Source organism: Otolemur garnettii, unplaced genomic scaffold, assembly GCF_000181295.1.
Source record: "Otolemur garnettii isolate 467f Iridium unplaced genomic scaffold, OtoGar3 scaffold00002, whole genome shotgun sequence".
NCBI lineage: Eukaryota > Metazoa > Chordata > Mammalia > Primates > Galagidae > Otolemur > Otolemur garnettii.
In genome coordinates, this window is record NW_003852397.1 from 48,455,181 (window position 1) to 48,482,317 (window position 27,137).

The window sequence follows — 27,137 nt, forward strand, 5'->3', positions numbered from 1 at the left end:
GCCTTGAAGGCCAGCGCTGTATGTGGAGGACCTTATCTTGCCATTTGGAGGTAGATTCAACAATGAGGGCACTGTGACGGGGAACCTGATGGAGAAGTTGCCTCTTATCCTTGACAGGTCCAAGTACAAGCATGTCCACACAGCAGGCTGGTCCCAGCTGCCATTTTGGGGATGCTGAGCTGGTGCCACTGACATCACAATTCTCCGGCCGCCTCCCAGTGGATGAGCTGGCTGGCTTGCTCTAACCACACATACACACACATTTACCACACTTGGCTCTCACAGACTGGAAGGACAGATGCTCTTCTTGAGCAAAGGGGCCGACCTGCAGAAAGGTTAATTTTCAATAAAATATATCCTGGCAGGTAAAAGGAAGGGGAGAGAGTGAGGGGCATTCATCATCAGCCAAGATAATCAGGGACAACTAGACCAGGAAGATTCAACAGTGACCCCATAACACAGAGGGAAACATTCGCGGGAAACAGCAGCATGTCTTTGTCTAATTTCCACATATCTGCTTAGAAACCAGATTCAAACCACTTTCAAATGAAAAGGAAACAGAAAGGAACCAAGAAGGAGCAAAGAAAACCTAAAGAAAGTCCAAAAAAAAAAAAAAAAAAAGAGAGAGAGAAAGAAAGAAAGCAGCCCAGCAAATGAAGCAGTAAGCAATCACTTTGCAGTTATGGCTTTCAGAGCATGCTGAGGAGAATACTGACCACCAGCATGCAGGGCTCGAGAGGCTGCAAATCAAACGTGTACATTCCTTTAGCATTAGCCTGCTGCCCAGAAAAAAGGAGCAGGGAAGGGCCCTGACAGGCGCCAAACACGGTGTCAGGGACTTGACAGCATCATCTCTGAGCAGAAGGCCGGCCCTTCAAAAGCTAACCCAGCCCTGAACCTGTAACGTGGTCGAGGGCTTAGCCTCCTGACAGGCTGTGCGGGGTGGAGGGACCGCAGTCACCGTGGGCCTCATTCTTTGTTGCACAAGCAGCACAGATGACAGGAAGTTTGTTAGCACTGGATAGAAGTCGCCACAAGGAAAAGGAAGACGCCACAAAACTAGAGAACACAATCAATCACCGCAGCTCTAGGAGATAGCGAAGCATGAAGCAAAAGCTCAGAGCTCTGGCTGCAGATAGACAGTCCAGGAGATAATTCTGAAGATGCTACTCTCCACCTGTAAGGCTCAGTCTCCTCGTCCATAGGATGGAGATGGTACTATCCATACCTTGCAGGAGTCCTGAGAGGTCTCAACAAGACAAAGCATAGAAAATCACTGAGCACAGGGGCTGGCAAGCAGAAAATACTTGGTAAACAGCTGTGCTCTCATGGGGCTGCTGATTTCACACTAGGGCACACAGTAGTGCCCATGGCATGCTGACTGTGGTCACTGCTAAGGCACCCCCTACTTATGCCACTCCCCTCCTCTGCAGCAGCACCCTTCTAGAAGCTGCATGGTGCCACCCAAGTTGGTCTCCTAGGCTTCCCCAGCAATGAGGACATTGAGGACCCTAGGGCTATAACAGTCTGGATCCTCAAAGAGTCCATGACCCCGGCCACCAGGTAGCATCACTTCCCTGGTCTGGAGCTATAAACAGGAATGGATTCATAGAAATTTCAAAAAATGTCTATATCAAGGTCACATGGAGATGTGGGAACTATGCAAGACAAACACAAGGCAGAGAGAGAGACCTTCCCACAGCCCCCAAGGACCAGCTGTGGTTTGGAGGTGACAGGGCAGTGGGCCTGCCATTCACAGCTACCCAACTCCTCCAGGCCTATGAAAGGTAAGGAATAAATGCCTTCAAGACTCCAATCCAGCCTTCCTACAGCTCTGGTAAAAGGGAAAAGCAGTGGCTTTAGACATAGGGTGGGTCAACAGTAGGTACCAGCCTGAAAGGTTACTCAGCCACCTCAAATGCCCACAAGTAGCAAACACATTAAATACAGATGATGCAGTCTCTACATTCGACAGGCTGATAGCTTGTTGGGAGGTGTGCACGGATCTTTCTTCCTTCTAGCCCTGGGTGGAATCAGCATATTCCAACTCATCACTTGAGACTCAGTTCAATCACGTTTCTCGGGGCAGAGGTGGAACCTCCATCCTACCAAGGAATCCCCATCCCCAATGGACAAGCTCCTTTGGGCACTTAGTGAATTGTATTTATGCAAAAGTACATCTCCTCTCCAAGTAGACCGAGAATGTCAATCTGCTTTTGGTGGAGGAACAATGATTATTTGGGGCCAATACCGAGGGCCATGAATTGAGAATGACATAGGCCATGGGTTGAAAATGACACAAAAGCCATCTCCAGGACTGGGGAGAAAAAATGCTCTGATCAGTTAGGAACAGGGAGCAGGGGCCATGTAGTTGTCAGCTTACCCTAACTGGAACTCCTCAGTGGAGGAATCCTACCTAATTCAGGTTTCATTTCTAGAATCTCAACAGAAAGGTGGATTATAATGGTGTTCTATAATTTTTTTAAAGAAATGAATTAATAAAACCAACAAAAAATGATGAAAACTTGAGGGTTCAAGGACAAAATCCAATTTAAAATTAAATTAAAAGGATAGCCAGACACAAAAGGACACATACTGTGATTCTTCTGATAAGAGACATAGTGGATTAGCGGCTGACGAGGGCTGGAAAGATGAGTGGAATGAGGGCGATGGCTAATGGGGGTGCAGGGTTTATTTTTGAGGTGATGAAATGTTCTAAAATTGACTGTGGTGATGACGACACGTGCCTGTGAATACACCAAAATCCATCAAATGGCTAGTTTACTTTCAAAGGGAGATTTATTTAGAGTGTGTGTTATATCTCAACAAAGTTGTTAAAAAAATAAAAGTGAATGAAAAGACACAGGTTGCGAAATCAAATAACAAAGGCCAGGCCGTTGCCAGGGTAATTGGAGAGGCTCGCTGGGCTGGCTGTCACCAAAGAACTTCAAGCAACCATGGAAAGGAGGGATGGTCCACCAGAAGGGATGACACAGTAAAAGATAGAGATGATGTTACTATGGGTCAGTCTGGCTGAGGCCAGGGATGTGGCTTTGGCCATCATAGGCTCACTCCCTTGGAGAGTTCATCTGATCCCATAAGGGGGTAAAACAACTTAATCCTCTATATTTATATCCCAAGGTCAGCCTTCTCCCTGGAACTCACACTTTGTGAATTCAGCTGCCTATTCAACATCTTCCCCTTACCTATTCTAGGTAGGCAGAATAATACCCCTGCAGGTCCTAATCCCTGGAACCTATGAATATGTTACTTTACTTGATGATAAAGGGACTTTACAGATATGATTTAATTAAGGACCTGAAGATGGGACGATTACCCTGAATTGATGGGCCCAATGTAAAAACATGAATCCCTAAAATCAGAGACTCTTTTCTGGCTGTGGTCAGAAATAGATGCAAGGACAGAAGCAAGGTCAAAAAGATATAAATGTTCTTGGCTCTGAATATGGTGGATGGGGCCACAAGCCAAGGAAAGCAGACAATCTCTAGAAGCTGGAAAAACCAAAGAACAGATACTCTCCTAAAACCTCTGGAAGGGAATGCAGCTCTGCCAATACCTTGCTTTTAGCCTACTGACACCTGTGTCAGACTTCTAATTTATAGAACTGTTAGAGAATAAATCTGTCTTGTTTTAAACTCATTTGTCTGTGACCATTTGTGACATCAGCAAATAGAAAACCAACACAACATCTAATGGCAACTCAACTTCATGTGTTTTAAACAGACCTTCCATTCCACACCTCCAAAATGTGATCCTCCCCATCTCAGTGAATAACAGCTTTGGTTTTCCAGTCACTCAGCCAAAACCCTCAACACCATCCTTAACTTATGCTCTTTCCACCTCAGCTCTTTGTCCATCAGCAAATCCTGCAAATTATATCTAGAATCTGACACTTTTCACAACCTCTACCAACCTTGCATGAGCACCATCACCTCTCAGCTAATCACTGCAACAACTTTCCAATCAGTCTCTCTCCTCCTCAGCCCCTTCTCCAGTCTCTATATACTCACAGTATCCAGAAGGCATCTTAACACATTAACTGTTAAGTAAGTTGTACTTATTTACATTACTTTTGACCCTGGGGCCTTGTAACATATATATAACTCACACATCTCTACCTTGGGAACCATATAATAAAACACTGTGACCCCAAGGAAAAAAATTCTTTTTCTAGTGTGGCAGTCAATGTGTTAAATAAATGTCCCTACTTTTTCAGAATAAACGTCAAAGTGCTGACTGTAGCCTATGAGACCCAAACATGATGTTGCCCCACAACTTCTCCTCTCTTCTCTTCCCTCCTGGTTCACCTTGCTCATCCCTTACCAGACACCTTCTGTTCCTGAACACATGCCTCAGGGCCTTTGCACATACTGCTACTGCTCCTCTTCTAGTCCCCTGCCTGATTTACGCCTCAGATCTCCAGCCAAACATCCCCTGACCAGGGGCCTTCACTTCCATCTAACCCAGCACCCTTTCCCGTCTTCCTCTCACCACTGCTCACTCTCAACTGTATCACATATTAATTTATTTATCATCTCTTCCCCCTGTACAATGTCAGCTCACAAGAACCAAAACTCTGTTTTGCTTATTGCTGTGTCTATACCAACAAAAAAGAGAGCTAACACTGACTTATTACTTGCATAAGTAAAGGAATTAAACACTTGCCTTTCTCTTAAGGAAATGAGGGTCTACTGAAGATTTTGATGAGGGTGAGTAATAACTGAGGCCTCAAGGAGATGTATGGGTAACTAAGCAGTGATTAGATTATAGGCAAAAACCAGTGGGACACTGAGAACCATTCTGGAAGATTCCTGCAAAGACCCAGCGAAACCGACACGCCCAGGGGTGGTGGTGAAAGGTTCCATGTCCGTTCTCTTTCCTTAATGGGTGAATAACACACCAGGCTCTGGGTCAGCCACACAGTGCAGAAACACAACAGTATCAGACATGGTCAAGAACTTGCAGCCTTGCTGGGCAGACAGCGGTTTGATTTTAGGCTCTTTTTTATGAGAGATCAAACAGGAAGCTAGCAAGGGCCCACTAATCACAGGGGAGGGAGTAAGAGGGCAGCAGGTGCATAAGGAAGAAAGAAAGCAGACACAAGAAGCCATGGTGACCCAGAAGCAAAACAGACTGGCCCAAACTGTAGATCCAATTACTGTACAAGCATGGGCAATGGAAGGCAGCTAAGAAGACTCAGGAGAAAAGGGCTGTTTTCTTGGCGCCCCTCCTCTCTACCCTGACAAAGGCACCCAGGAGAAGTATCTGCCTTCTGTTTTGTTCACCAGGCTTATCCAGGCTCAAGCCGGTAAGCCCACCTCCCCCACACCTACCCCTACCCAGACTCTGTAGGGGAGCCTACTCCCTCCCACACACACTCTAAGCATCAAGTATGTGGGTTTATGACCCTAACACCTTCCTAGATCAAACTCCTCTTACAATTTGTCTTGTATTGTACTGCCAGAATGTTCTTCTCATTTCTCTGTTCAAAAGTCTTCAATCCCTTCTCATTGCCCAGAGGAAATTGCTTATTCACCCAGCCAACATTTAAGGCTTCCTCCCTAAACTTCCTCTAACCCAGACTGACTTGACAGTGAACTCCCTTGTCATTGTATGTGCCAGTAGCCATGAGCCACAAGAAGCTACTTAAGTTAATTAAAATTAAGTATAGGCTCGGTGCCTGTTGCTCAGTGGTTAGGGCGCCAGCCACATACACTGGAGCTAGAGGGTTAGAACCCAGCCTGGGCCTGCTAAACAACACTGACAACTACAACAAAAAAATAGCCAGGCGTTGCGGCAGGTGCCTGTATCCCAGCTACTTGGGAGGCTGAGGCAAGAGAATCGTTTAAGCCCAAGAGGTTGCTGTGAGCTGTAACTCCACCTCACTCTATCGAGGGTGATATAATGAGACGCTGTCCCCCAAAAAATTAAAGTAAATACAATTTAAAACTCAGTTCCTCATGGCACTTGCCCCAGTTGTTTTGTTTTTTTTTTTTTTTTAGAGACAGTCTCACTCTATTGCCCTGGGTAGAGTGCTGTGGCATCATAGTTCACAGCAACCTTAAACTCTTAGGCTTAAGTCTCTTGCCTTAGCCTCCCAAGTAGCGGGGACTACAGGCTTCCACCACAACACCCAGGTAATTTTTCTATTTTTAGTTGAGATGGGTTCTCACTGCTGCTCCAGCTAGTTTCCAACTCCTGAGCTCAAGCAGTCCACTCTCCTCAGCCTCCCAAAGTGCTAGCATTACAGGTGTGTGCCACCATGCCCAGTCGGCACTTGCCACATTTTGAGTACTCGGTAGGCAGACATGGCTTATGGCTACCATAAGGAAGAGTATAGAAAAAACAGCTCATCTTTGCAGCAAGTTTTACAGGTTGCTCTAAAGTTTTACTGCCTTCTCAATTCACTCTTTGCACTATGCGTTATTTCTCGGCAGAAACAGTACCCATGCCATGCTGCTGGCTCTTAGCAGTCGGGTAGGAGCAAACTCTCCCTCCTCTAAACTCCAGGGGAACCTTCGCTGGGGTCACTCACAGGTCACTGCCAGGCCTATCTTTCTTTCTTTTTTTTTTTTTTTTTGAGACAGAGCTTCAAGCTGTCCCCCTGGATAGAGTGTCCTGGCATTACAGCTCACAGCAACCTCCAACTCCTGGGCTCAAGCGAGTCTCCTGCCTCCACCACTGGGACCACAGGCACCCGCCACAACGCCTGGCTATTTTTTGGTTGCAGCCGTCATTGTTGTTTGGCGGGTCCGGGCTGGGGATTCGAACCCGTCACCTTAGGTGTACGCAGCTGGCACCTTAGCCGGTTGAGCTATAGGCGCCGAGCCACCTATCTTTCTTAACCTCTTGGTAATATAAAGCTCAGCAGGAATAAGTTATACTTTGAAAATCTAAAACTCGTAATGAAACACAAAAGAACAATTTTACAAACATGATGACAGACCGAAGTAAGTGGGCTAACCCGCAGTAATAAAATAATTCTGTGCCTAAAACCCTCATTAATGAAATTCCACTGCCTATGACTTGCTTCTATTCTAACTGCTGGTACACGCCAATAGCATTCCGGCTTTCTCTAGCCACAGTTTAAATTATTATTGATTTGTGCTTGGTGCTGGGTGATGGATTTCTTCTGATTCTGCAGATGGTGAATGGCTTTATTTGGAAAGTAAACACAATGAGACTGAAGTCAATGGTACACCAGTGATTCTTTCAGACTGTACATTTGATGCCACTAATTATAAAGTGTCTTGCTTTTCTTACAAGTTATGCAGTTATGGGCTTGAACACTAACGTGGAAACGGGAAAAATGATGCAAAACAATAAGGGTATACAGACTGGCAGCAGAAAAAGCTCGGAGTCAGGCCTACTCAAATGTGTGGTCCTTGGCTTGCAGCGTCAGTTTCGCTGGGGACTGGATAGAAACACCCTCCAGGGTCCCACTCCAGCTAGACCTGCTGACTCAGAAACTCTGGGACAGGGGCATTGACCTGTGTATTTGTTGTTTTCTTAGCTTTTATTCTTTTAATTGAAGCATACTTATAATATTTACCTGGTACAATGTACAGAAATTCATGTACAGTTCCATGAGTTTTGACAAATGGATCAATTTATTCCGACTTAATACTGTTCTCACTTTTGGCTGGGCACAGTGGCTTACACCTATAATCCTAGCACTGTGGCTCCAAGATGGATGGATTGCCTGAGCTCACGAGTTTGAGACCAGCCTGAGCCAGAGTGAGACTTCATCTCTAAAAATAGCCAGGCACTGTGGCGGGCACCTATATCCCTAGCTACTTTGGAGGGTGAGGCAAGAGAATCACTTGAACCCAAGAGTTTGAGGTTGCTGTGAACTGTGACACCACGGCACTCTACCAAGGGTGACAAATTGAGACTCTAAATAAATGAATAAATAAATAAACTACAATTAAAAATAAATAAATAAAAATAACCAGGCATTGTGGCACCTGTAGTCATAGCTACTTAGGAGGTGGAGGGAAGATCTCACTGGAGCCCAAGAGTTTGCTGTTAGGTATACCACCACAGCACTCTATCAAGGGTGACAAAGTAAGTCTCTGTCTCAAAAAAAAATTTTAATCACTTTTTCAATAATCTCTTACAAATGATTTTCTTTTTTTTAAAAGGATTTTTTTAATTAAATCATAACCAAATGATTTTCTTTTTGAGGCAACATCTCACTTTGTTGCCCTATCTAGAGTATAGTGTCACCATCATAGCCCACAGCAACCTCAAACTCTTGGGCTCAAGCAACCCATCTGCCTCATCCTTCCGAGTAGTTGAGAATAACAGGTGCATGCCATGACACCTGGTTAATTTTTTTTTTTTTTTGAGACAGAGTCTCACTTTATCACCCTCAGTAGAGTGCCGTGGCATCACAGCTCACAGCAACATCCAGCTCTTGGGCTTAGCCAATTCCCTTGCTTCAGCCCTCCTGAGTACCTGGAACTATAGGTGCCCACCATAACACCTGGCTATTTTGTTGTTGTTGTTGTTGTAGTTTGGCTGGGGCCAGGTTCAAACTCGCCACCCTCAGTATATGGGGCCGGCACCCTACTAACTGAGCCATAGGTACTGCCCAATTTTTTCTGTTTTTCGTACAGATGAGGTCTTAGTTTTGCTCGGGCTGGTCTCAAACTCCTAAGCTCAAGCTATCTTCCCTCCTTGTCCTCCCAGATGTCAAGTGTGAGCTACCACATCAGGCTGATATTTTTTACCATTTTGAAGCATACAGTTCAGCAGTAATAGCTATAGTGACACTGTTGTCCAACAGACTCTAGAACTTTTTCATCCTACAAATCTAAAACTCTATATCCACGAACAGCAACTCCCCCTCTCCCCTCCTCCCATAGCCTCTAGAGCAGTGGTTCTCAACCTTCCTAATGCCACAACCTTTCAATACAGTTCCTCATGTTGTGGTGAGGAACTAATTTTATGATTGGGGGTCACCACAACATGAGGAACTGCACTAAAGGGTCGCAGCATTTGGAAGGTTGAGAACCACTGCTCTAGAGAGCCTGTAGTTGACCAAGCTCCCCAGGTGGTTTGATGTGCACTAGCATTTGGAAGCACTGCTCTAATGGCCTCAGGCCACAGGGGCTGCTGGGAATAGCAGAGAAAAGCAAAGAGGGGTGGCAGAGGCGTGGCACCAGGGAAGAGCTCATAGGGGCTGTGCTACCAACCCACTCTGATCCTGTGAACTTGGCTCTGTGCCAGACGCTACAGGAGCTCCAAACACACACAAACGGGCAACATTGCTCATAAACTGAGTAGGCACAAGTCAAAGAAAGAGACTGTATTTCTCCATATTACACCAGGTTCTCGAAATTTCATCTGACGACCCCCAAAACTGATTCAGAAAGCCATCAAGTTGGATTCGATGAGAGTAATTGTATTTTCATCAGTGGCCATTCAATTCAGGCAGTCGTTCTGACTTCGAATTTTATCTGTCCATTTTAATTACTTATGCTTCTCACCTGGAAATTCCCCACTAATTTTCTCCAGTAGAAATTTCAGAAGGATAAAATAACTTGAAGGAAATAACCAGTGGCGCTGCAAACCACAGACCAGTTTTGATTTACAAGTCATTAAAAGCAAGAGGCATTTACTGTTCTTTGCAGGCCAAGAGGGATTGTATCATGAATAATGGAAAAAGCAAAGTGTGTTAAGAACTCTTCTGCAGATTACGTTATAATGTTCTCTCCAGGCCACACAGAAGGCACAGTTGCTGAGGCCTTTCTATGTGCCGGTCACATATCAAGACATAGACAGTAGCATCCCAGCCTTCGAGGGCCCAAATCAAGCTTCCCTGATTTCACTTCAAGAGGTAGAGTTTCTGGATCATTATCTCCAGACTCTCAAAATACCCAATGATTTAGTACTACAAGCAGATCAGGAGCTAAGAATTTTAGAAACAATCTGAAGCTCAGGTAATTTTAGGCTTTTTACTTTCCTTGAAAATAGCTTTGGTATATGCCCATTATATCCTGATTTCTGTAAATATTAACAAACCAAGGCAGATGCACCAGGAGAAAATAGGCTCCAGCATTTTGTAGGAAAAAAAAAAAACAAAAACCAAACAACCACAGGTCTTAATTCCACAATGAAGAAGCACCCATAAAGCTACGTTAAAGCTACAATCTCTAAATCCCATCCAATAGCTTTTGACTCAGATAGGAGGCATTTTCTCTTCTTTTTAATTTGCATTATATGTGTCCATTTTTCTAGCCACTGTGACAGAGGATATTAAAAGAAGCCTCTCTGTACTTTTACTCAAATGTGAAATGATATCCAGGACCTAAGAGGGTAATTGTAGCAATTCATATTTTTTTCATATCATTCCATTCCAATAAAATCCAAACGAGGCTCACTATGTCCTCTGCTTTAAAAACTGTCACGTTATCATGCTCTACTTTGCCCTGCCCTCAAATGCATCATTCAATGATATCTTCAAGGGGAAATTTGTGAGACAGCTGTAATCATCCTAGGGTAATGCAAACAGCATGTGGTGGCATTATTAGTGATCAGAATTGTGGGGTTACTATATTCAGCTCAAAAAAAGAACTTGAATGTTAAAGCACAAGTATACTCAGGTAGGTCCTATACACTTCTAAATACTAACTTCTAATGTTTGCTTGTACCACTCTGACGTGCAAAATTTCTATTTCTGCCACATAAAATAGCCTGATCATGACTCTCCTAGCTAGGCTTTTCATCATTTGGGTAGAGATTTTTGATAGAATTCTCTATTTCTGAACAACACATCTATCTCCATCTTATTCATAAAACAAGATCATGAAACACATCCTTCATGTGAGTTTCAAAATAGCCCGGAGTACATGACACTTTATTTAAAATTGATATTTAACGGGACCCTTTATCATGCCATCCTTCATTCGATGTCTTTGAAATAAAAAAGAAAGTTTGACTTGTGTCTCATTTTTAAGAAATGAAACTATTGTTTTTTGAACTTAACAAGGATCCTGCATAGAAGCCGGCAACATCAGACCCTGGATGGGGACTGGAGGGCCAAACTAGAACCTCCATAGAATGCATCTCTACACATTTGGGCATTTGCCTTTGAGTGGGATAACAACCTCTCAATGGAGCAATTCTCTTAAAGAGGAGACTGCTCAAGTCTTGCAAGGTGATGTGTCTATCCGTGTACGTTCCTATAGCTGCTGTACTGTCCTACAAAACAGCCAACACGGGTGATGCCTGTGGCTCAAAAGGGTAGGGCGCTGGTCCCATATGCTGGAGGTGGCGAGTTCAAACCCAGCCCTGGCCAAAAAAAAAAAAAAAAAACCAGCCAACACAAGAATCCCTGGTGGCTCATTCCACTGGGTGTTCTAGATAACTCCACAAAGTTCCCAACCCAGATTCTAAACTAACACTAAAGGTGAACATGACTCTCAAAAACAATTCAAGCTAAGGGATCTTCATTTGAAAAAATCATATAGTGGTGACTATAACCATGATCACTGCCATTATCCCCGAAACTGCACCCCAAAAAGTGGAGAAATACTTGCTCCAGATTATGAAGAATGCACTAGCTTGATAACTAAAAAGAATTCATAGAAAACATTAATTAGGAAGTCAATAACCTAACTGAAAAATGCACAAAGGCTACGAACAACATGTCAAAGACAAAGAAATGGGAATGGCTAATAAGTATGTGAAAATATGCCTCACTTCACTCATAATTATCAAAATAGAAATTTAAAAACAAGATGCCATTTCTCATCTAAAAAAATGGCAATGAAAGAAGAGTTTGACATTCATTTCTTAATGGTAACGTTCAGGGTAACAGCAGCCCTTACACAACTGCCAAGGGAGGATAAATTTACCCTCATCTTGGACGGCAATTCAGTAATAACTTATTAAAATTTTAAATTCCTACAGTTGCTGACTAAATTTAAATTCACTTAAATTCCACGGCTAAAAAGTTTCCCTGTGTAAGATATTTGCATAAGTATATAGAAGTAGACATAGGGCACAATTTGTAGTGGTGAGAAACTGTACAACCTAAATGCTGCTTCCTAAGGTCTGGGTTAAATAAATTACTGGTAAAATGCAGCACGCTACATAACTCCATGAATTATGATCCATTCATAGAATGGAATGGTTCTGCAGCTGTTCAAAAGAATGTAAACAATCTCTGTATACTGACACAGGAAGATACCTACGATATATTGTTAAATTAAAAATTAAAAACCCACAAGATATTATATCTATAATGTGATTCCGTATAAACATTTTTTTTTTTCAGCAAAAATACATATGTTTTCTGTGCAAATTCCCCAGAAGAGATTCACAGTAACCCCTTCCAGGAGGTCATCAAAAGGAAGAGTCAAAATAATGGGGGTTTGCTTCTGACTTTCTATAAATTCCATACTGTATTTTTATGAAATATTTATGCTATTTTATAATAATTTTTTCAATCTACCTCCTCCTACTGACAAGCTACAAATTGTGAGAACTGTCAAAGATGAGAAATTATGGTTCATATGTGGCATAATTCTGAGGCTTTTAGGGGGTAGAGGGAGGAGATGAGGGTGATGTGCCTTGGCAGATTGGGAAAGTGAGTTTGCAAAGGTTTCACTGTGTGCAGAAAGCAAAGCCTGCTGCTTCTCTTCCAATAATGAATCCAGTTAAGCTGACTGCTTTCCTCAAAGGGAGTAAGAACCTGCTTGATTTCAGGTCAAAGATGAAGTCCAGTTTTATTTCTATGGTACCTCCAATGTGTTTGGTGAATGCCAGCCAATTCACCTGCTGTCATTGACAGAATAATGGGCAAAAGTTGTACAAAGTCCAATCCCCAGGACTGTGAATATGCTGGGTGTGTGAAATAGGGAATTAAAAGTTGTTAAGATTGCTAATCAGCTGATCTTAAAATATAGAGATTATCCTAGACTATCTGGCTGGGCTCAACATACTCCAGAGGAACCTTAAAGTGGAAGAGGGAGGGAGCAACGGGAAGTCAGAGGGAGATGTGACTATGGAAGCATGGTCAGTGACATGCAATGCTGCTGGCTCTGAAGGAGGAGGAGGAGCCACAAGCCAAGGGAAACAGGTAGCCTCTAGAAGCTGGAAAAGCCAAGAAACTGATTCTCCTCTAGAATCTCCAGAAAGGTAGGCAGCCCTGTCAACACCTTGATTTTAGCCTACTAACACATCTATGTCAGACTTCTATCTAACCTACAGAACTGTAAGATTATAAATCTGTAGAAATGTGTTGTGAAAGCAATGGGAAACAAATACAGCCTACTTCTGTTTTCTTTGTTTCTCTATACCCAGACTTCCTCTGGTGCGCAAGTCTGAGATATGCACTAAAAATCAGTGTATCTGGGCTTCTGGACGCTCACTGACCTGCACCCATATGGACAACTGGCCACAGGACTTTAGGACTTCCTCAGAGAAAACCCCATGCAAGACACCAGCAGCTAAACTACCTTGGTGATTATTAAATTAGCTATGTCTGGAGACGCTATATTTAAATAAATTATTAATGAAAGCTATTTGTAAATCATGTCCCACATACAAATGAGAGATGTCATTATTTACACCCAGACTACTCCTTTGAAAGACTGACCAAAGAGGGCAGTGCCTGTGGTTCAGTGGGTAGGGCACCAGCCCCATATACCAAGGGTGGCAGGTTCAAACCCAGCCCTCACCAAACTACAACAAAAAAATTGCCAGGCATTGTGGCAGGGGCCTGTAGTCCCAGCTACTCAGGAGGCTGAGGCAAGAGAATCCTGTAAGCCCAGGAGTTGGAGGTTGCTATGAGCTGTGACACCACTGTACTCTACCAAGGGTGACAAAGTGAAACTCTATCTCTTAAAAAAAAGAAAGAAAGAAAGATTAACCAAAGAAAAATGAATCTCATTTAAGAAGCCCAGAATAATATAACAACAAATATTCTTAAGGCTTTCCCAACCTACTTCTTATCTACAAATAAAGAGAAGCTAGGTTGACCAAAGAATAATTTTAGTAAGGACTGACTTACTGTTGAGTGCCAGACATTGAGAAAACCCCTGTAAATATATGATCTAATATAATTATCACAATATTTCCATCAGGAAATTACTATTACTACAACCATTAATAATTCACATGCTCATGTTCTTACAGGCAATCACTGAAAGATCTTAGGTTCAAAGTGCTCTATCAGACATCACAGCTGGAGCTCCAGACAGACAGCATGCTAATCCCCCCAATCAAGGAACAGTTTAAAGTGACTTTCCTTTATGTCAAAACGCTGAAGAGAAGAAAGAGAATAGGCGCTTCATTCCTATGATCCTAGAAGTATGATCTGTTAAACGCACCTCCCCCAAATACTTTTGAGACTTGGAAAAACTTCTTAACTCATCTCACCAGCTAAATTACCAAAACCAAGATCTCGTTGTTACTGTTATTTTTGTATCTTAAGCTTCTTCAGAAAACCTGTGTTTTCAAAGGATATAAACAAAAAGCTTGCTTTTGCGGGGTGGGGACTCCAGTTATGGTCAAGGCTCAGTGAGTAACTGTCACGAGCATCTGTCCCTCACTTCAACATGGCATGAGGAGTCTCCCCTCACCTGGCTGAGAACCATTGGTCTAACAGAGCAATATCTAAAATGGGCAAGCATTTCCCCATTCTTGGGGGTTTCTATATAAGATCCCACTCTAAATAAAGTTTCTTTGGTGCTAAAAATTCACCAAAATGGAATTTTTTTAATGGCAAGTCAACATAAAAGGAAGTCCCTTTCTCTTGCTTCCATTTTCTTGTTTTAATTCAGTGTGTGAAACTGGCATCAATCTGCTATGAGAAAAGTTCACGTCCCCCAAAGGAGTCACTTTCTCCCTGACTTACATAATAAATACATATTTTAAGGCAAAACTACAAACTGGCTCTGCATTCCAGTACATTACTTGCTGAAAAGAAGATATTTGGAATCTAATGCTTTCCAAAAACTATTGTCATTACAGGGGTGGGTCCACTTCCAGAGTAACTTACAAAGCTGTTTTAAACTCCTAGTGTAGGTTAAATCCTACACTTTTTCTGAAACACGTTGATATTTGATACTCTTACAATATGAATTTTAAAAGACCTATGAAAAACCAAACTTGTATACATTCCTTTTTTTTTTTTTTTTAAACAAAGCAATTCTAATAAGATGATCAAGAAAACGGAGTGGAGATTTGTGGCAATGGGAAGAGGACCTCTGTGGTTTTAGGGATTGATCCACTGTTACCAGTTATGTTCAATTTTATTTCCCAAATAGTTACAGTTTCCCTTCCTTCACATGGCTGTATTTCCACCACTCTTCATAGACTCATTAGTGATAAGATCGTTTACTCTGATTATCGATACAGAGAACGTTACATGACATGAAGACAGTTTAGCACAGGCTTAGCTGGCTGTGGACAGTGAGAGCCAGAGAAAAGGGTATGGCTTGTGGGGACGGGAGGCACTATCATCAGAGGAAGAAAAAAGACAGTGGTGACAGAGCGTCATATAACACCAACTGTGTGCTCATCACTGCACACAGCCTAGCCCGTTGGCCCTGGCTGTTCTATTATCTGCAGGGGCAGGGAGGGCTCTGATCCCGAAATGCCTGGGAACAGGATGAACAGCTAACCAGCTGCTTGTTCAGTATGTTTAAGAGAAGTGGCTGTTTGAGTCCTATATTAATAGCATCTGAAAAACATTTCCAGAACTTCCAGACAATTCTACAGCTCATTCTTTTGCTCTCACTATTTCACTGACATACACAATCTACATTCTGCCCAGGTGCTCATACCTATCATTACCCCTCCCAAATTAAAAATCTGTGATTATGATTTAGCATTCAGGAGCTTACTGCAATGCCCCGGGCCATAAGCTGGCTCCAAATCTCAGTTCAAATTGCAGAAGGGATACAAGAACTCATTGATTAACTGAGGCAAAACCCAAACTATGTGTGAGAAAGATTTTACTCTTTTCTTCCAGAACAGTCCTTCCCAAGATCATAAATCTCTGGGCACCGACTTTCCATCTTCAGGGAGAGAACGTCATCAGAGCCAGCAAATAAATCACCTTGAGAATAATCATTCATTGTGTGCAAATAAAAATGTAAGCCAGGCAGAGGGTGAGAAGCTCATTTCTATTGGTATAATTTCACAAGAGTAGACAAGTGAGAAGGAAGGGGAGAGACTCGTGAAACTGGGGGCCACTTTTATAGGGTAAGAATAAATACCCCAAACAACAGAATACTAAAAATGTTCATACCACATCACTATAATCTCTTCAACTCTTCAACTCTGGTTCAGATCTTTCTTCCTTTGTGGCAACAGGAAGGAGAGGAAGGAGAAGAGAAAAGGGGGAGGAAGAGGGAAAACCCATACTGAACACGGCAGTGCGATAAGCCCTTTTCATTCACCAGTTTCAAAGTGCTTAATTCTGAGTACTGCTACAGGATAGGAGAGATTATACCACTTGGAGATTTTTTTCATATGGCTCCAGCTCACAATTGGTAAATCCAAGGGGGCTGCCTCCCCCGTACTCTGGTGGGTGTTTATGTCACAAAGCCACACTGGCCTGGGGGAGGGGAGAGAATGGAGGGACATGGTGAACATGCCTAAGGCTGCCCTTAAGGAGTCACTTATTCCAGTGTCCAAATCTGTTAAAAGCCCCCAAACAGGCCAGGTAGGGTGGTTTACGCCTACAACCCCACTGCTTAGGGAAGCCAAGATGGGAGGATCGCGTGAGGCCAGGAGTTTGAGAGTATTCTGGACAACATAAAGTAACATAAAGCAACATCTCCACAAAAACTTTAAACATTAGCTAGAAATGGCAGTGTGTGCCTGTAGTCCTAGCTACTTTGGAGCTTGAGGCAGGAAGATCACTTGAGCCTAGGAGTTTGAGTGACCTAGAATGATATACCACTGTACTCCAGGCTGGTGACAGATTGATCCCCTCTCTATTTAAAAAAAAAAAAAAAAAAAGCTCCAAAACACATCCTACTGGCCCCAGCAAAGACATAATCTGGGACTCTTCACTACATTCCACTCCTCACTTACACAGGCCATGGCCAGCCAAGAAGACAAAACCTTATTATCATCCATGAAAAGGAAAAAGGAGGGAAAAGGGATGGCCAGAAGAAAAAGTCCTTGAAAAGGAAGCCTGAACTGAAATTAATTTCCTAAAGTTACACAGGAAAATATATTATGATGCCTTAGAGTCAGAAACCTCATGAAAGGCGCCAGACACCAAGTACAAGAAGTTCTTAGGTTTGTGCATGATGATTATGTTGTTGTTAAGAAGGAAAAGGAAAGGGGGGAAGAATGTGCCATTTCTCAAGACAGGAAGGAGCTCTTAGCTATGAAAGACACAACAATTACAGCCCTCTAGAGTACCACCGAGGCACAACTTCTAATTCCATGTCCTCTCAATCGCTACCGGCCATAGGGAGACCCTCGGACATATGCCACCAGGACCTATGCAGTCTTGGTGTACTAATCTTGGTTCCTGCTTCTAATCTCAAGATATAAAGAATAATTATAACTAATATGAAATATGCATGGAGCTAATAAACTGAGTTAGGAAAATCTGCTAAATCAAAAAGGGGCTCCATTCAATGCCCAGGACATAGTAGAAGCTTGGTAAGTATTTGCTAAATGAACAAATACTTGTGCAGATGAATAACAATGTCTTACCATCCTGGAACACAGACCAAACTAATGAGGGAGCCAGGTGTTTTCAAGCATACATAACAATCCGGATCCTTCTGATTTTTACTAGGTCTTGAGGGGCTGCTAGCTGGGAGGCACGACTTCCACATTTGCATGAAAGATGAACTACTTTCCCTCCAGATCAGTGGCCAAAAAAAAGAGAGAAAGAGAAAGAAAAATCCAGATGATCATATCACCTTACATTCCTATAGTGTTAGGATCTAAATGGAACATCTTCAGTGGCTCTTCTATTTTTATTCCCAGTGGTTCTTCTAAAAAGTTATAAGAATTCCACATATCATCACAACCATCTAAGAACAAGTTGGATAGCTGTTCAAGGTTAATGGCTAGAAATGGACTAATTAATAGGAGGGTCTTCTGTCTGGAAAGCTCCAGGACACTGATCATTAATGAATCTTTTATCATAGTAGCACACATAAGTTATGTGCCACTTCACAGGTAAAACTTCTTTCTGCCGGGGCCACCAGAACCCTTAGGGAAGAGCCAGAATAGCGATGAGAGCAGGGGGAAGCATGCCCTTTAGTCATGAACTCTACCAGTGGACCTCATCATTCACATCCCTCCTTTCCATATTTACAGAGCACCCACTACATGCATCATACTGTTCTATATGTTCTGCAGGCTCCAGAGAAGAATCAGACATACTATCTGTCCTCAAGGAATTTGTTCTGTGAGATGAAACAGCCAGGTCAGAAAAGTCTTGGGGAGTGAAGACAACCACTTCATGAAGACAATCTGCTCAGGGTAGGTTAGCGGGTACAGAAGACCCGAAAGCCACCACCCTCTTCTTCCTTGCCAACAAAAATCCAGTTATGATCTCTCTGGGATCCCAGAACCCTTTGATTTTAAGTAAGGCACACTCTACTCCACAGCCAGAGAGGATGATTCGTGAAAATCTAGTGACCCAATGGGATACATGTGTGATCCAGATCCGGATATGAGATAACATAAGGAGCTTCCCTTCCCAAATAAAAACACAAGTCTTAAGAAGAACCCCCAACACATCCTTCCTTCTAAAGCAGTGGTTTTCAACCTTCCTAATGCCGCAGCCCTGTAATACAGTTCCTGTGGGTGGAGACCCACAGGTTGAGAACCGCTGTTCTAAAGGATATGTTGTGAGGATGCAGTGATTGGGACAACAGCCATGATTCTGCAAACACAAAGTGACAAGCATAAGGATAAAAAGCCAATGGCAGGAGGAACGGAAGAAATCTGTATCTTCAAGGCCTTTATGAATGACTATACCCAATCATAACCACCTATTAAACTCTTTTGTGATAAAATTAAAATTATTTTTTAAGCTATTATTTGTACCTGAAAGAATCAGAAGATGGTGTGGTATAAAGCAGTGTCCCCCAACCTTTTTGGCACCAGGGACCGATTGCATAGAAGACAATTTTTCCATGGATGGAGGAGGGGGATGGGCTGCCAGGTAGGCAGAACTCAGGCAGTGATGCTAGCAATGGGGGGGCACTGGTGGCTACAAATACAAATGCTCCTCTCCTGTTCTGTGGCCCTGTCCCTAAGTGTCATGGTGGGTGATTCTTCCACAGAAGACAATTTTTGCATGGATGGTGGGGAAGTATGGGAAGGATGGAGGAGATAGTGGGGGTTGGGGGGGACGGAGTTCTGTGTCCCGGCTCCTAACAGGCCTCAGACAGTACTGCTCTAGACCCAGGGGTTGGGAACCACAGGTATAAAGGTAAAGGCACTAGCTTGGGAAAAAGGAAGTCCAGACATCAATTTTGTCTCGGCCACCCACCAGTTTTGTGATGCTTGGTAAAATCAGTCAACCATTCCAGCTTCGGTGTGGCTATTTGACTCCTAAAGACTATTCTAAGATTTAATGATTCATTGGCCATGCTTCTGTTCTACAGAAGCTGGGAATGAAATGCAATCTATCTGAAGATGAAATGAGACGTGGGGTGGGGGAGGGTAATCCTGTCACTCAGGAACTTATTTATAACAAATTTTAAATGTGATCAATGACATTTCCTATGTAGCAACCATTTGGAATAAAACTCTGTTGAAGGTCATCACAAGATTTTCAATCATTCTAAGTCAGGGATAGCTGCCTCACTCTTTGATCAAACTGTTGACAACAAATAGGTGCCAAATATCCTGAATGATGCTGTACAATTGAAAATTAGGTTAAAAGAATTATCTAAAGGATCAAAACAACATATTACCTTGTTTATCTTCAAATAATATCTATTACCATCCCATACCTGATACATCCTCCAACAACATCTACCTACACATTTCTATATCATGGAGATGAAGAAGAAAGCAATGATAAAAATGGGTTAAGAGACGTACACCGGCCAGGCTTCAACTTGAATGTCAGAGGATTTCAACTGACAGCTTTATATGTTAAGTGGTTCAAAAGTTCAGTGCTAAAATGACAATTCAACCAAGAGCATGAAAATTCTTAAGGCAGAACTCAGCTAAATCTTTTAAATCAGTCTCCCTCCTTTATTTTTAAAACAATTTTGCTTCCTTTGGGAAGGGGATATTATGACATGCTTACTTAAAAGTTTATTTACAAAAATTTCCAACCAAAGTCCACGTGCTTTGCTTACATGCTGATCTAGGGCTCAGTGCACACAAACATTATGAGAAGTCTTCCTAAACCTGCTAGATTTTGGGGGGGTCTGTGTTCCTGTGACAGTACTGCTGCCACTGCCATCCAATTAACTAGGCAAAGTTCTAAGTAGGACAGCCAGCAGAGTTTGACAGGAGGTGATGGCACGCTCTGAGGCACAGCCTTAAAAGGTTGTCCCTTAGGGTCTCCAGCAGCAAGACTCATAGAACTGACTGTCCTAAAGCCGGGGTAGCCATCTGTGCACAAGACATTGCCTCAAATAATTAACTCGACATTCTTTTTCCATCTTATCCATTGAGGATTGAGGAAATATTTCAAATCCAAATGTTCTTCAACTAGTGAATGGATAAATGAACTGTAGATCCGATGGATTCCAGCCAACACAAAAGGGATGAGCCACTATGATTCACACAACATGGATGGATCTCAAAGGCATCATGCTAAGCATAAGAAGCCCAACTCAGAAACCTGCATACACTATGCTTCATTTAGGTGCCATTCTAGAAAAGGCAAAACTATAGGAACAGGAAACAGATCAGTGGTTGCCAAAGCTGGAAGGAAGATTTGAGTATTAAGGACACAGGGATCTTTGTGGGGAAGGGGAATTCTATACAAGATGAGTATAGTATCCTTTATCCAAAATGCTTTGGACCAGAAGTATTTCAGATTTGGATTTTTTTTTTTAAGATATTGGAATATTTCCATTACACAGTTGAGCATCCCAAATCCACAACTCCAAAATCCAAGACACTCAGTTAAGTATTTCCTTTGAGTGTTATGTCAGCCCTCAAAAAGTTTCAGATTCGGGGGCATTTTACACTATGGACTTTTAGATTAGGGATACTCAGCTTGCCTTTTGATTTGCTGAAATTGATAAAATTGAATTTTACATGGGTGAAATATATTGTTTGTGAATCACGCCTTCATAAACCTGACTTGTAAAAAAATAGTTGAGGTTGGGCGGCGCCTGTGGCTCAAAGGAGTAAGGCGCCAGCCCCATATGGCGGAGGTGGCGGGTTCAAACCCAGCCCCAGCCAAAAACTGAAAAAAAAAAAAAAAAGTTGAGGTTTTGTCTCCCAGATGTATCTTCCAGGAAGGTGAGTGCATGTGCTCACATGTGAGCTCTGTCATTCAACATAGGTCTCCGTATCGCACTGTGCTCTCCTATGCCAAAAGCCTGGTCAGCCATCATGTAGCACAGGAAACAGAAACCACTCCAGGTATTTCAATTGGAGTGGACTTGATATGGAAATTAGGTGCCTATGGAATCATTAAAAGGGCAGGGGGAACAAAAGTCAGGGGCCCTTTGGACCTGTGAGTTCACAGTCACACATTGGAGACAGCTGTGTCTAAGGGTTGGGAAGCCGCTGCTGCCACACCAGCTTCTCACACCTACGCAGAGAGGACTAAGGTCCCAGACCAATGAGCATGACCACCATGATAGCCTCTAAACCCTCAGATCTCCATGACCTTGTCTGCTAGCAGCACCAACAGACAGAACTGGGTCTTCCAAAACTTATACAAAGGCACCGCACTGTCATACACTTAGACATTTGGCTATAACAAAGTCTGGGACATGCTCCTGTTAGGTCTCCAATATCTCCTATCAACAGAGTCAAAAGAAGGCCAAGAGAGCTAATCCACAGCATCTACCCCACTGACCACCCTTCGGGTCCTAAAACAAGGCATATTTGACAAAGAAGCACAACAGAACCCCTTCTCTGCCTTCACTTATGTTTCAAATGGTATTTGAGAGTTGAAAATTATTCTACTAATGGGTAAAATCAAGATCCTAACTCATTTCATTAGGGAAGAATATTTCATTTTCACATTTAGTTAGTTCTAGCCCCAGCAGGATAAAATTTTAATATCACTGCATTTAATAATAGAGCCAACCACAGTTCTCTTTTAACTCATGTATTAAATACACACTGTTCTTTGAGTTTTATTCCACTGAGAATCAAACAGACTAAGCTTGAAAATGCATTATTCTTAGAGATATAAGTTATTTTACGGCAAGCCAGAACCAACAGAGGGAAGGTACCTTTTGTATTCTAATTTTTCCCCACAAAGACCTAACATGATTGAGATAATGAAGAGAAGGAAATAGTTTATTTAACTAAAGTACCATAATAACTACAATTCAAATTAACTTAAAATCAGTTCCCCAATGATCACTTAAATAAGTAAGTATATTCTCTATATCAAAGGGTTAAGGAACCTTCTTCTAAGGAATTTTTAACCTCTAGGAATTTCACTTCATTCGTTACAGTTATTTCTCCAAATTGTATTGAAGGGAGGCCATGGAAACACTTTCTTTTTTCTGACAGGAAAACTATTAGGTGGATATCGCTAGCTTCTTCAACTATTAAGACAAAAAATATAACAAAGCACATTGGGCTAAAAAGAAAAATAGCATCTAACCAACACCAGCTGTTTGGGTTTTGAGAATCATCTACCAGAGTAGTCGCTGGGAAAATGATGGGAGACTTTGCAAAATGACTCTAATTCTCCCTTCTCAAAAAACCATCAAAACACCAACCCACTCTATAATCTCTCAAACAACATCAAACAACATCTTATATTGCTCTGACAAAAGGATTAAGGGCAAAAATGACAACCAGAAATGAATGATTATCCCTAACTTAACAAAACCAGATCCAGCTCATTCTTCTCCTTCAGGGATTTTTTTTTTTAAGAGTTGAATATGGGAGCTAGTTATTTCTTATGGACAATTATTCATTATGTTTTGCAAATGCTGACTTTGTTGCAAAGTAGGCAACAATTTTATGTCAAAACAACAGACTTAGCCTCCAAACTTCAAGGTCAAAGAAAGCCCCTATCAGGGAAAAGCAGAAGGAACACCAAGAAGGATTCACAGAGTAAGGAATATCACCAACCCTCAGAAGTAAGTTTACTAGCTTCTAATCCCTGTAAGATTAGCCTAAAAATGCTGCTGGAAATGATTATGAAAGATCTAATGACTCACTTGTCTACCATTTACACTGTTGCCAACTTACCTTTCAATGCACTGACACGTCAGCTGCATGCTTTGTTTTTTTTCAGCCCGAAACTCCTTGTAAATACGGGCCAAATGCCTTTCAAAAATTCACAGCCCCTATTTGCTTCAGACCCTACTGCTAAAGCACCTTAAAGACACTAATGAGACATTCATAGGCAGATTAATCTGCCTTTATAAGAGCTATGCTGCTAAGTCACTGTCACAGAAAGAGAAGCTTGAAGAAATTGACAACCAAGACCATTTGATCAAAGAAGCTGCCTTGGGGCTTTCAACATTACAAAACAGATTTTGTGAGTGTTCCACAATTTTCAGGCTAAAATGATCTCAACTGACATTAAGAACACATGGTTAAAGGAGGTTTCAACCTGGTTTAAGAGATTATCTCAAGAAGACATGTACATCCAAAAAGAAAGAAAGGGGGGGAAATGGGTGGTGCCTGTGGCTCAAAGGAGTAGGGCGTTGGCCCCATATGCCGGAAGTGGCAGGTTCAAACCCACCCCCAGCCAAAAACTGCAAAAAAAAATAAAAGAAAGAAAGAAAGGGGGGGAAGAGAGAAGAAGGAAGGAAAAAAGTAAGGAGGAAAGGAAGGGAGGGAGGGAAGGAAAGGAAACAAGAAAAATTCCCTCATGACACAAAGCAAAACAGACACAAGGAAACCCTATATTTGGCTCCCTTCCAGCTGCCACTTAGAGACAGAGTTAGGAGAGCCCAGCCGGAGGCAGATGATAGAGTCCATGAAGCCTGTTGGAGCCTGGCTGGTCATCAAGATCCCCAGGGTAGCTCCTCTGTGACAAGGCAGACCAGTAGCCTCTGCAGCCAGGACCTGGGCTGCAGCACAAGGGCCTACAAGGAGCCTGGGCTGCTGGCCCATGGGTACGGGCCTGGTTCAGGGGCATGCGGGAGCCGAGCGTGTGAGGCAGGAGCTTGTATCAGCAGGAACCACAGGAAGGAGCCATTACGGAGGAGAGCAACATGATATATTGTAACTGCTCCCGTCATGTCAATAAGCATCATCTTATTGTTAGATAAGATGTTAGATTCTTACTGTTAGAATTTCTCTCACTTGAAGTTAAAACGACTCCCATTTCAATGGAAACAGGAGATTCCTCATTCATAGGATCACAATTCACCCACAGCAGCTGCCTGACACAAGAACAAGAGAAGTGCCAGGCATGCACACAGCTGGTTTTGTCTCTCCAGGCAACTCTTCCATTTTATAATTTGTCTCCTCTTAAAACAAAGAGATGAGCAAGTTACAAATATAATTACTATATTTATGAACAAGCAATAATACAAGCCGTGAATGTGCGAAGAGAGGACCGCTCGCTTACCTCTGGCTCTGGCTGTAAGGTTTGTTCATCTTCCGCGGAGTTTGGTAAAATGGCCCAGGTTATGTTGGCACTGGCTGATGGCAAAGAACCAAGCGTCCCATTTTTCATCTGCTCTGTGGAATGTGACTTGGGCCCATGCCATCCCAGGATGTTTTCTGAAATAAAGACCTAGAATGATGCCAAGTATTTTCCAAATTAAACATTTATAGCTCATGAAATATCCGTACCTCACAATACAAGGAGACTTAAAATGGGCCCAATATAAAACAGGGTGGCTTGTTTTGAATAAAGCACCAAGTGTAGATTCTGATTGTCTATTGATGAACTAGTCTCTGTATATTCAGGATCAGAATCATCATAGGCTATTGCTCTCTCCAACCCTAAACAGAAATAATTCCCAAGTTACCGAAGACAGATAAAGATGGTTTTCTTGCTTTTTAACTTAAAAAATATTTTTAAATATTTACATGAAAAACCAAAGTCAAATTTTATCCCACAGAGTTGCTCAAAATGGGGTGAATGCCAGGTAACAACACAGTGAACATAGCTCAGAAGAGATGCCTGGCCATGCCCCCAGAAGTGACGGGTTGTGCAGATGGCAGGAAGCCCCACCATGAAGGGCAGACATACTCATTCCATTCTAGCAAGAAACATTTTCATAAAAAAAAGACTTTCTACTCTAACATTTTTTTTAAGGGTCATATGTTATTGCAGATTATTTTTATATACCCCCTAACAGGTACAGGAGTAACCAGAGGCAGATTTCTTTACCCCATAGCAATTCTATTATTAGAATAAACTGGTCTCCAACTCAGCTGATTGACACTCTGGAGATGCTATTCTCAGTCTAAGAGTAAAGATAAATGATAAAGAAAAGTTAGGCAGAAATGGAAACTGACTCGTGAATTAATCCTCAACATTTCAGGGTCTCAGATGTTCCATAAAGCCATCCTATCTGTCCTCCTTTTCACTAGTTACTTAAAGAAAAATCTCTAAGTGTCCCAAACAGTCCTGAGGTATTCCCAGGGGAATCTGGTTGAGGGAAGCAAAAAACAGGCACAGGAAAAAGCTGTATATGTGCTTACATGTGTGCGTGGTGTTGGGGGTGCAGTACTATCTAACCCAAGTATATTTTCCTGCAAAAATGGTTTTTTTAAATGTCAAGTGTTAGATCACACAATTCTGCTACTTAAAAGCCTCAAGTGGCTTCTCATCGCAATTGGCATCCAATCTAAACTGCCTGGCTCTCCCCTCTGGCCTAGAGCCAAGAGCCTGCCCGGCCTCATCTTATTCCTTCTCCCCAGTGCTCCCTACGCTCAATTCATGCTGGCATTTTTTTTCATTCCTTAAATGAGCCAAGCTTGCTACAGTCTTAGAGTCTTTCTCTGTGCTGTTCCTCCCTCCCATTCTTCTACATGGGGAGAGAGGAGGTCTTTTATGCAAGTCCAGGGGCAGCTAAACATCACTTCTTAGAAAGGCCTTCTGGGACCCCCCTTGACCAAAGTTTCACCCCCACAGGCACTCCCTGTCTTCACAGATCTCAGTTCCCTCATTTACTTGTCAACTGTCTTTCTCTCCTCCCTGGAATGTCAGTTCCTTAAGGACAGGAACCAGATAGCCTTTGCTTACAGCAGTGTCCCCCACTCTAGAACCTGGTCTAGCAAAGAGTGTGTACTCAGTATCAATGTGCTGAATGAGTGAAGGACTATTAAGATAAATCAGAGACCGAAAATTTGAAGAAGAGTGAGCTTCATGTTCTCATAAAAATTGATAAAAACAGCCGAAAGAGAGACAGAAAAGAGAATGGTGGTTACCAGGGGCTGGGGAGTGGATAGGAGAGAATCAGGAGTTATTCTTTAACAAGTGTAGTGTTTCAGCTTTCTGAGACAGAAAGAGTTTTGGTTGCACAACCATGTGAAACACTGAACACTACTGAGCGGTACACATAAAATTGGTTAAGACGGAAAATTTTATGTGACGTGTATTTGATCATAATTTTTTAATGATAGCAAAAAGGCATCCAGAGAGTAGCCCTGATATCATTTTAAAAAAAAGAGGAGAGCTCACAACACTAAACCCAAAAGCTGAAAGGTCGCTAACACCAGAACTTCAGAGAAATATCCATAAGCATATAAGGCAGATAGAGCTGGAGTGAGAAAACCAACTCAGGATTCAAGACACCAGAATCTGCTATAATAGAGGTGGGTAGATACTTACTTCTTACCTGTTGTGCTGACCGAATCCCACCTCAGAGACCCCAGATTGGATTCAGATGTTAATACTGGGCAGCTGTCCCATAAATACAAGGGTATTAATTTAAAAATTTTAATTGTATTAAGTAGTAAACATCCTTTAAAGCAGTTAGGAAGTCCTAGAAAAACACTAGAGAAAAAAATTGAGACCTGCTTGCCTAGGCAATCAAGACAAT

General features: G+C 42.4%; 1 protein-coding gene across 2 annotated transcripts in view; it reads right to left on the minus strand.

Annotated features, from left to right (window-relative positions):
• The window catches only part of OSBPL10 (oxysterol binding protein like 10), a 306,798-nt gene that overhangs the window by 37,631 nt on the left and 242,030 nt on the right, over positions 1 to 27,137 (minus strand). For both annotated transcript variants that reach the window (XM_003781767.2, XM_003781766.3), the window contains one exon: positions 24,710 to 24,864. In XM_003781767.2, coding sequence (XP_003781815.1) covers positions 24,710 to 24,864 — 155 coding nt within the window. The remainder of the gene's footprint in view (positions 1 to 24,709; positions 24,865 to 27,137) is intronic.